The following is a 10718-nucleotide window of genomic DNA, read 5'->3' as shown; positions in this document are numbered from 1 at the left end:
GAGATAAAAAAATAAAACTATTGAATTTATTCAAATCTATTGTGTCTAGGTTTTATGCTGGGAATGGGGAGCGTAGTAACAAATCTGACCATGACAACACCCAATGTGTGTTACAAAGTGAGTGTGGGCAGAGCAACCCACCCAGAGTTAGTGAGCTCTGAATCAAATCTAGAAAGACAAAGAGGTTGTGAACAGGCAGGCATGGGGCTGGGACAAAGTGGTGTGGACCTGTGCCTCAAAGTAGCCAAGCTTGCCTCAGCTGGTAGGCAGGGTGGGCAGGCACAGAACAGAGCTCAGGGGTGGGACATGAAGCTAGGGAGGAAAGGAGGATCTGCTCAGAACGGTAACAGGTAAAGGCTAAGGCCAAGTGGTAGCACAGAGTGAGAGAGGCTGAGAAGCAGAAGACAGGGATCAGGTTACCTGGACACCCCCACCACACACACACACCACCACCACCACCACCACCACCTACCAGCTTATCTCAGAGCTGTCATCTGTAAATAGAAATAATAACACATCTCCCTCAGAAGGTGGCCTTTAGACAATGCCTGGGAGGGATGCAAAATACCAGGGGTTCCACAACCCCTCAGCAATGTACAAAAATATCTAAGAGAGTGCCAGAAAGTCCTCAAGTAATCAAGATACCTAATATATTAATGCAATACTTTAAAAGTCTCAAAATTAATGTAAAAAAAAATCCAACATGAACAAAATACCAAAAATGTAAATAAAGCCAGGATGTGCCTGGCACAAAGTATGCAGCTCAAAAAGCACATCAGCCATGATTAGACAAGGAGTTCTCAACCTTCAGGGCTGTGGACTTCCGAAAAGCGGAGGAAAACCCGTGGCCCCTCTTCCCCAGAAGAATGCGGGAACACGGGCGATTTGTGCACAGTTGTGCACAGTTTCGGAGTGTTCCAGCACCGCCTGCCAGTGGTTGGGAGTTAAGAACTGCTGTTGAACGTGGGGGTGTGAGGGTGGTGGTGGTGGCGGTAGCACGCGCCATCAGCAGCCCACCGGCTCCCCCATACCACGCCAGCCCTCCCTCCTGGCAGCCATGGGTGCTCTGCCCCCTGCAGGAAGCAGCGCACAGCTCGGCGGCTCCCTCCTCCCGCCTCCCGCTTGGGACTTTTCCTAAAGTTTGTTGAAACCAGACACCTTGCTTGACCGTGCCCGCGTGCAGCCGCGATTTAAAAGGCCGCCTTCAGCCCCCCTCCCCGCCCCCAGCGGAGACTTCAAAAGGCCCGGCAGGCGTCGCGGTCCCAGCACCTATGAGCCACCCCCAGAGCCCGGAGCTCGCGTCGGAGCTTGAGGACGCACAGTGGCCGAAGTTTGAGAGAAGGCGGACCGGGCTGGCGGCGCAGGCCCGCGCGCCCATGCCCCTCCCGGCGCCGCTGCGCTCCGCGCGCCCGCGCCGCGTTTAGGGAAGGGGACCACACACCCCAGCCCCCGCGCCTGGGGCTGCGGGGACCCATGAATACAAATGCCGTTAGGGGCCCGTGGAAGGACCGACCGGCCAGCCTCACCCTTAGGAACCCAGTAAGTTCCATGGGGGATTTGGAGCGTTGGGAGTACTGGTGTGCGTGCGTGTAAAGGTGCGCGCGTATGCGGAGGTGGGTACAAACTTGGAGAGGGAGTGCGTGTGCGTGCGTGTGGTGGCAGAGAGCTGTGTGCAAGTGAGGATGTGTGCGCGTGTGTGCACTTGGGTGTGGGAGTGGGCTGTGTGTGTATGCGGGAGTCTGTGTGTGTGCGGGTCTGTGCGCTGAAGGAAATCTGGCCAGGATAGCGTGCATTTGTGCGTGGGGAATCACTCGTGTGCATGCATCTGCATGTGTTAAAGTTCAAGTGTGAGCGGAGTCCAGACATCTCATCGCGTGAGCCCAGATGTGTTTGCATGTGTGTGAGTGTGCGTTTGGGGTGTTGATGTGGATGGTTGTGTGTGGTGTGTGTGTGTGTGTGTGTGTGTGTGCGCTCTTGCGTGCTTGCTTGCTTACTGGCGAATGCGTGTGTTTGCCGGTAAACGAGTCTCAGATATGGAGGTGAGAGGAGCTTTAGTCTTAAGGTTGGTCTGGGGTTGTGGGTGTGGGTGTGGGTCCGGGAGTTTCCGCCAGTCAAGGTGTGCAACTCTGGGTTCCACTGTGGGATCTCAGGAGTCTTTGGGAGACTCTGGGGGTGGGGGGTGTTAAATCCCCACTTCTACTGAAGGAAGAGGTAGAGGAAGGCAACCAACATTTTAACACACCACCCACTACGTTCTTCCAGGAGCTCTGAATCTGGGGGATAATATTTTTGTTAGGGGTTAGGGGATGAGACACTGGTTGTCGTGGGAGTCTGGACACCAAGTCCTGGTCCTAATTCTGTCCCTTAGAAGTCGGGGATCCTTTCAGGAGTAGTCTGTCCTCTTTCTTCCTCCACCCTTCCTCTCAATTCGAGGACCCTTGGTCTCATAAGTCCGAAGCCCTTCGTCTCAGGACTGCGATCAATCTTTGTGCAGCCTTGGACAACCCCTTCACTGTGCGTCTGTTTCCCCATCTTTATAAGGAGGAGGGGGCGGGTGTCCCAGCCTGGCTGTCGCGGACTGGGGCTGTGTCCTCGACTGCGGCCGGCAGGGGACAGCAGGGGGCAGCAGAGGGCGGCCCGGCGCGGGGAGGAGGGAAGGTGGAGAGCTGCCGCGGGCCGAGACTTTAAATCGCCTTCATTTCCCCCAAATCCTTCCTTTTCCTCTCCTCCCCCAGGCCGGCGGGGAGGCAGCTTCCACCGCCCTCCGCGCGCCCTCGCCCGGCCTTGCTCTGCCTCCAGGGACCGCCAGCAGCCCGCCTCCAAAAGTTTGATCATCTCTTTCCTTTTTTCTTGCTTCTTCCTTTTCGGTGGAAGCAGAAAGAGAGCGAGACAGGGGCGAGCGCGGCGCCGGGACTCCTGGGACCATGGGCCTGGCGCGGGCGCCTGTGGGGCCCCGGCCGCGCTGCCTGTCCGCTCCGGCGCCCCTGGGCGCGGGGCTGCGCGGGGGGCGCGCGGGCCGCGCGCTCTGAGCCGGCCTGGCGCGGCGGGGCACGGGGGCTGGCGGCCCCATGGGGCGCGCCCACACTTGCCCCCTGGGCTCGGGAGCATGAAGTAGGGGCCTGCCATGGGAACGGGATCGTCGCGGGGGGTCCGAGGCACAGCAGCTGCAGCGGCGGCACGCGGGGGGTGAGTACGAGCTCGTGGACGCCCCCTCCCCAGCTTCTTGCTCCTCTAATCTGTAGAAGGCTGGGGTTCCCCGCCGCGCCGGACGCTACCAGCGGAACGTCAGCTTCCTGTCCCTTCCTGCGCCCCCACGAGGCAGGACGCCAAGGGTTAACAGGGGCTGCGCCCCCCGACCGGGTCTGGGCTGGCGAGCGCTGCCCACCCTGCCGCGCCAGGCTGGGCTGGCCGGTCCAACTGGGACGTGGGCCAGCCAGGAAGGGTCCGTGCAGAGCCTGCCCGGGGGTCGGGAATGGGGGCGGGGGTCGGCCGGCAGGGGACAGTGTGGGGAGGGGGTGTGTGGGAGGGGACCTCGGTGTGCTCCTAGTCTCTGTGTCTGCAGATCCCGAGCCGGTATGTCCCCGGTTCCATCTGCTCATGTTAGGTTGAGGGCACGTTTCTAGGTCTCCAGGTCCGGGGTTGGGCTCCTGGCTCAGTGTCTGTGTAGCTCTGCACGTCCCCGCGTTTCTGGAAACCTCCGCCCGTGTATGTGTCTGCCTGGGTCTGGGTGTCTCAGCGTTTCCCAGCTTCTCCCGGGAAGCTCTCAGTTCCTGTCCCTCTCCCGAGTGTGAGCAAGAAAGAGTGAGAGCCAGCATGTCGGAGCAAAAAGGCCCTGGGCCGTCACCAAGTCCAACCTCTCCTTGTACAGATGGGGGACCTCCAGCCAGTGAGGGGCAGGGAATCTCCAAGGCGGGGCAGCGCAGAGCTGGCACTCAGTGGCTGGGATTCCCAGCTTGTACAGAAGTTGTAAGAGAGAGCGAGGGCGTTCAAGACCGAGTTGCTGCGTGTGGGTGTGCGGGGGAGTGAGTAAGATGGGAACAGTCCCTCAGGGGGCCCTGGACTGTGCTCACACACAGGACTTGCTGTCTTTCCATCCTGCCCCTGACCCCTGGGCTCTGTCAGAGCTGCAGCTCCGCCTACTCTCCCATGCCCCACCCCTTTGAGCTGGAATCTGGGGGGATAAGGCCCCTCCTTCCCCATGTCTTGGAAAAAGCTAGCTGCTTGCGATTCCCCCACCTCCCACCACACACAGCACATGCAGGGCACCAGTGAGTACACTGCTGACTCACTTTCTCCAGAAGACCCTGTGCCAGGACAGATGCCAGTGGTTGGGCATAGACGTGGTGCCAGGGGAGCACCCCAGTGTGCGGCCCAAGCCTTGGGCAAGTGGACAGTCACACTGCTTTGAGGTTTAGCCTCTGCCTCCTTGGGGGTCCTGTGGGGATCCTGTGCCCTTTGGCTCTAGCATGCCTCGGGCCCTCTCTCCAGACTGTGCCTACTGTGCTATCTGGGTAGCATCCCAGGCCCTGCTTGTCTTTCTTTTCCCTCCTTATGCTCAGAACTTTTTCCTTCTCTGTCCATCCACACACATTGTTGTTTGTTAATAGCCACCAGTCCCCTGGGAGTGCCCTTGATGGGTCCCGCTCTTGAAATGTCCATTTCCTCTGCCCCTTCCCGAACACACGTCCCTGTTATTTTGTTGTCAAGAGTCTCTCCCCTGATCTCTTGATATCCCCGCAGCCTAGCCTGGCTCACCGAAGTGCCAGTCAAAGGAGGATTGCAGGGAAACTTCTGGGCTTACTTCAGTGGGAGACAGGCCGTGGGGCAGAGAGCAGAGACCTGGCAACCTGGCGACGTGAGTTCGAATCCTGATGCTGTGAGGTGGGCCAGGCCTCTTGCCTCTCTACTTCTTGGTTTTCTCATCCACTCCCAATGAGCAGAGTTTTTGTGAGGGTGAGTGAGAGCATGCTTGTAAAGTGCTTAGGACACTGCTTGGCATGCAGTAAGTGCTTAATAAATGGCTTCACCATTCGCTTCATTCTGAATGACTGTGTGAGTCAATGGGAAAGTTCTGAGCTGCATCCTGTCCAGACAGATGATCCGTGTGTATTCCCATGGAGGAGGTGGAAGGTGTGAGGAAAGGACTTGGGCGTGGCCATTTGGACACATGGGGTCTGGCCAGGTCTTGGAGGCAGGTGGGACAGCCCCACCATCTTGGCTGCTCTGCTTCCCAGCCAGCCCCATGGTCCCAGGGTGGGAGAAGAGCCATGCGCAGTGTCTGCAGGCTGCCTTCCTTGTGGGTTGTTATGTCTGGACCCAAGCTCTGAGCTCTCCATGAATGTTCAAGCTAGGGTGACCCTCCAAGTCCTGTGTGTCCCCAAGTAATAAGGAGGGAAGGGAAATAGTCCAGACGGTCACAGGTTCTGGCCTCCTACTTGTCCAGGAGTAGCTATGTGTAGTGAGCTGGCAGTGGACCTTTGCAGGGGACAGGAACACCTGGGTTCATTGTTGGAGGACTTCGTGGCCAAGGTTCCCCACCCCTCTGCTCCCTTTTGGGCTGCCTGCTGCCCTTCCCAGCCCATGTGCTGGGCTTCCCTGCATTCCAAAGCCCTGGTTCCCCAAGCCAAGCCCACGAGGCAGTGGTGAGAACAGAAGTCTGGAAGAACATAGCGGAGGCTGTGCAGGCACTCGGCGTTATTAGCGGTAGCCTAAACAGGATTGCAGCGGGGAAAGTAGGGCCGGCCTCCTCCCTCTAGAGCCAACTTTCCAGGCTGGAGCTTACTCAGATGGCTTGCGGACTCCCCACTGCATCTCTGAGCCTGTTGGCGAAGGCTGGGACTCTGATCTCTGGCAAGTGGAAGTCCCCACGAGTGTCCAGTTTCTTCTCCATGGGAGACAAGTCAAATGGGAAGTTGTTGAGTGGGAGAGGCATGGTTCAGTGTGGCTCTGGACAAGTCATTTCTCCTCTCTGGACCTCAGCTGTTCATCTCTCCAGAGAGGCAGTAGAACTAGAATCTGGTCCCTGGTAATTTCAAGGACCTTCTCCCACTTGGCTGTGCTCCATACTGGGAGGTTTATGTATCAAGTACATCCCTAGTCTAGACCCAAGGGGAATGAATGGGCCCCAGTGTTAGGCAGCTGAGTTGACAAGATTCAACTCTGTCTCCACCCTGAGTCTTTTTTCTCCTGTAAAATATTTTCCTCTAATGTACCCTCTGGAGCTCCACAGAGCAGTCACCTGGGCATGGACACAGCTGGAGACATTGATGCAGAAGGACATGAATGACTCTCATGCTCCCTCTCTCCCACCTGGCCTGTCTTGGACAGACATGACAGTGCAGTGAAGCACTCAGAGAATGAGGGCTGGAGGGAAAGGCTAGAAAAGAATGGTGTCACAGGGACACAGGGAGGCGAGGGACAGTGTCTTCTGAGAAATTTCTGCTCTGCCCAGGTCTCAGTCTTCTCCACTTGTCAAATGAAACAGCTCCCTGTCATGCCTTCCCCCAGGGCCATGCCAGAGGGGCTCACTTCACTCTTGGTGTGGGCAGCCCCAGGGCGGCTGGCGCTCTGACCTTAAGTCCTGTGGTGAGCCAGAGGCTCTTGAGTGGCAGCTGATCAGAAGGGACAAGGAGGGAGCAAGGATTCTCCAGGGACAACCCTGGAGAAGTCAGAGCAGAGATGCAGGGTTTAGGAGGATGCTTTCTATACTCCAGAGTCCTGGAATATCAGGTACCACCCGTTTGCCTTGCAGAAGTCTCCCCAACACTTACTGTGTGTCCTCCAGGGGCTGGGGAGATCAGAGTGAAAGGGGACTTGGTCTACAAAGAGAAATAGACAGGAAAATAGACAAGAGGGCTGGGGGAAGGGCTCAAGTGGTAGAGCACCCACCTAGCAAGTGCAGAGCCCTGAGTTCAAACCCTGGTACTGCCCAAAATAAATAAAATATTATAGTAGACAAGGACCCTGCATGGAATATAATGGTGCGTCTAACAGATGTGCAGCAACTGACTCTTAGTGTTCAGATGATGGGAGCAGCATGTGCAAAGGCCCAGTGGCAGGCAGTTTTTGAGGGCTCATTTGCATCCAGTGCTGTTTCAACCAGTTTGTCTTATTCTGCAAGTAACTAAAGACCTTACTCAATATGATTTCAACAGTAGGGACTCATTACATACCCACTTCTACAGGCCCCAAGGGAGAGCAGTGTTAGTGTTAATTAATTCAGCATCTCTGTAGTTGTTGTCAAACACCCACTATTTTTCCATTCTTCCATCCTCATGTGTTCAATGGGACTTGTTACCTCACATGCACAAAATAGTTGCAGTAGCTCCAAGTTAGTATGTCCTCACTCAACAGCCCACAGTGGCTAGAAGAAAATCTTTCTGTCCCTTTGAAACACTTTCCCAAGGTGCCTGACAGACATCACTCACATCTCATTGATCACATTTGAGTCATATATGCATGCCTAAACTGGTCACTGGCGTGACAAATGAAATTCCCAGGAGTGGCTTGGCATATCCAGCTTCATCCAGGACCCTCTGAAGTCCATGCGTATGGGTAGCTGAGCACCAGTGTCTCTTGCAGTGCCCAAGTTCTGATTGCCTTTGTCATAATTGCTGATAGATTTGATAGTAGGGTGAGCTTGTTTTCCAAGATACCCTGGAGCCTGCACAGAATCTGGGGCTACAGACATTGGTGCTGGGGTTCCACGATGACCCAATTCTCCAGCAGCACTGGCACACCAGCCCTCACCACCCACACGGCACCGCTCTCTCTGCCTGCATCCTAGTCCTCTCTGGCCACGTGCTGCCCTCTCCTCTGCCTGCCTGGGGATCAGATGCCCCGGGTGGCTTCGGGTGTCACAGTGGCTGCTCCCACAGGAAGGTGAAATCAGATCGTCGCCTCTGCCCGTCTTGGCAGGAGCCCCTGTGTGCAGCATTAACCCTTCCTGGCCCTGGTATGCTGAGGCAGCCAAGACCTGCTCTGGAGCACTTTTGTGGCTGGCACCAGGCCAAGTCCTTCACATACATGAGCTGACTTAATCCCCATGCCTGGCCTGCAAGATAGGGAGTGTCAGCCGGTGTGGCTGAGGGCGAGCCGGCTCACAGAGGCTGAGTGACTCATCTGGGATCACACAGCTGGGAAGCCCTGAGGCCAGGTTTGCACGTGGGGCTGCCTGGCTCCCTATCAACTTCACTGTTCTGCCCTTGTGTTTGCCATCTGCAGAAAGCCAGCTGCAGGGGCAACTGCTCGAGCTCTGTGCATCTCCTGGGAAGGGGTCTTCTCTGTCCCCTGCACTTTGAGCACATCGGTCACCCAAGCAGACCAGTCCGGTCCTCGCACTGACCTTTCAGCCCTGGCCCTTCCATCTGTGGACTGGGCGCTAGGGAACAAACAGTCAAGCTTGAGACTGTAGTGCAAATGGGGAGACTGAGGCCCAGGGAGGGGGAGGGGCTAGATTCTGGATCTCCTGCCCTGGGGCCTTATGTACCTGTGAGGACCTGAGATTGTGCTGGTAACCTGCAGGCAAGGGGATCTCTAATGGGTACCTTGATCCTGCCTACAGCAAGTCTGGGGTGGGCCAGGGCTGGGCTATCCCTCCCAGATCCCATGGCCGGATCTGAGTGTGAGGGTGAAAGCTGATGCCTTGTGACCTTCTGTCTACCTGTCTCTAGGGGGTTTCTCTTCGCCTGGATCTTGGTCTCCGTTGCCTGTCACCTGGCCTCTGCCCAAGGAGCTCCTGAAGGTAATTCTCTCTTCTCTTTGTCTAGGGACAGACAAAGGAGGGCAGAAGGGGCCTGAGAACTCAGGTGTAGCGGACATCTGTACCCTACCTGGAAGTCAGGATCTCAGTTTTCCCATCGGGAGAATGGAGTCAATCACTGCCACATTCTCTGGGCTTGAATGACTCACGGTGTTTTGAGGGATGAGAAGGGCCCTGGGGCTGACCTTAGTGCTCACCTAAGTTCAACTAAGCTTCAGTTGTCCCTATTTGTCTCATGCATACCCAGAAAACTGCCAAGAGAGGACAGGAAGGCTGCACAGGTCAAAGCCTACGCCTGGATCCTACCCTCTTCTTGCCGTGAGGTCCCGTTTTTCTAGGCCCCTGGAGGAGCTGTCCAGGGGGCCAGGATGGCGTTGGGCTGGCCTCACAGCTGTTCATGGAAACCAAAACCTCTCCCACATCTGTTTGTCAAGTGGCCACAATGACTTAAAATAGCCTCCCTCCCCTCCTCCACTGCTGCACACGTTCTGGGGTGTTCTGTGGCCTGACCTGGCCACTGGGCAGAGATTGGGCCTCTGGGAGGGGAGGGCCGTGCCCGGAAGAGTCTACTGCCCGGGAACATTTTGGGCACATGTCACATTTTCCAGGCTTGCTGTCTCCCCCGCAAAGTAGGTGAACAGCTGTCCAGAGTCCTGAGTCAGGCACTGGGGGTGGGGGAGTGGAGCTGTGCTGAGCCAGGTTTATGTAATAAAGGGATCTTGCTGGGGCCAGCTGGCTAGGCCCTCACTTCTTGGCACAGGGCTGAGTTCATTCCCTGTCCCCGAGCTCTGCTCCCCAACAGGATTCTGCATGTGTCTCCAATTCACTTTCCATCGAGTCTAGTGGGGCGTAGTGGCTAAGAACTGGGATCCTGGGTCAGGATAGCCTGGGTCCTGGGCTATTAAGAGAATCCAGTAAGAAAGTAAAAGTAAAGCACATTGGTTTATTATTATTATAATTAATTGTTTTGTTCATCTGAAAGTTTTGGGCAAGCACAGCCCTTCCTGTCCCCGTGGGGTCTACAGAGGTCAGTCTCACCGCAGCTCCAGGGTTCAGAGACTGGGGGCTTCAGCTGCAGTCTTTGGGGAACCCTGGAGACTGGCTGCCCTTCAGCTTTGAAATCCACCTAGAGAGGATGGGAAGGAAACCCTCACCGGTGCCACCTGCCCTTCGACCCAGGTTGAAGTTCTGGAGGCAGCCTCTGCTTCCCCGCTCACCGGTGCCACCTGCCCTTCCACCCAGGTTGAAGTTCTGGAGGCAGCCTCTGCCTCTGCTTCCCCGTAGAGTTGGAGCTCAGAAGCTGTATCTCTAAGGGTTGTGCCAGATGCTGTAAGCTTTGTGTGTGGGGAGTGTTGTGAGCAGGCCTGGGAGTGACGCTCAGATGGCTTCCTGCCCCCACCCCTTTCCTGATCGAGGGCTCCTCTCATTGTAATTTGCTTATAGTGAAAAGTGTTTCATGATAATAAGAGAGTTTCAATGGTTAAAGTATGTAAGACCTACTAAGAATTCATATGCAGTGCTCGGTAGTTTATTTTAGCTTAAAACCTGGGGACGGGTGGAGGTGGGAGTAAGGATGGGAAGGGAATTGGAAATGAAATAAAAAGCTGGGGGTCCCAGGGAAGAAGACACAGTTAAGCCAGCCAAAAAGCTCTAGAAACAGCACCTGGAGCCACAGTGTCCTCACAGCACTGCTAACACACGGTGCTGTCTCGGGCCAGGAAAACGAGGCCCAGGGGTCAGGAAGACACTTGGGCAGAGTTACCTGATGCAGGGCTTGGGTGAGGATGATGACAAGGACCAATTCATCCTCCCAGCAACCATAGAATGTAGGCATTCTTCGTTGCCCCATTTTGCAATGGGGGCACTGAGGCACAGGGTCCAGGATCTCAGGTGGTCTTTTCCGGTTCTCAATCTTACCTCGAGTCTGCTGTGGAGGAACCGTGGTGCCAGCACCTAG

At 56.1% G+C, this 10718-nt stretch overlaps 1 protein-coding gene across 8 annotated transcripts in view; it reads left to right on the top strand.

Annotated features, from left to right (window-relative positions):
- The first annotated feature begins 1406 nt into the window (after positions 1–1406).
- The window catches only part of Col27a1 (collagen type XXVII alpha 1 chain), a 127845-nt gene continuing 118533 nt past the window's right edge, over positions 1407–10718 (top strand). For 3 of the 8 annotated variants that reach the window (XM_074051189.1, XM_074051188.1, XM_074051191.1), the window contains exons 1-2: positions 3046–3186; positions 8673–8743. In XM_074051189.1, the coding sequence (XP_073907290.1) occupies positions 3125–3186; positions 8673–8743 (133 nt within the window). In that variant the 5' untranslated portion in view covers positions 3046–3124. Of the gene's footprint in view, positions 1540–3043; positions 3187–8672; positions 8744–10718 lie in introns of those variants that run through there. The other 5 variants (XM_074051190.1, XM_074051192.1, XM_074051187.1 and 2 more) reach the window with 4 other exon arrangements.

This window comes from Castor canadensis, chromosome 13, assembly GCF_047511655.1.
Source record: "Castor canadensis chromosome 13, mCasCan1.hap1v2, whole genome shotgun sequence".
In the NCBI taxonomy this organism is placed as follows: Eukaryota; Metazoa; Chordata; class Mammalia; order Rodentia; family Castoridae; genus Castor; species Castor canadensis.
This window is presented reverse-complemented; position numbering and strand designations above follow the sequence as displayed.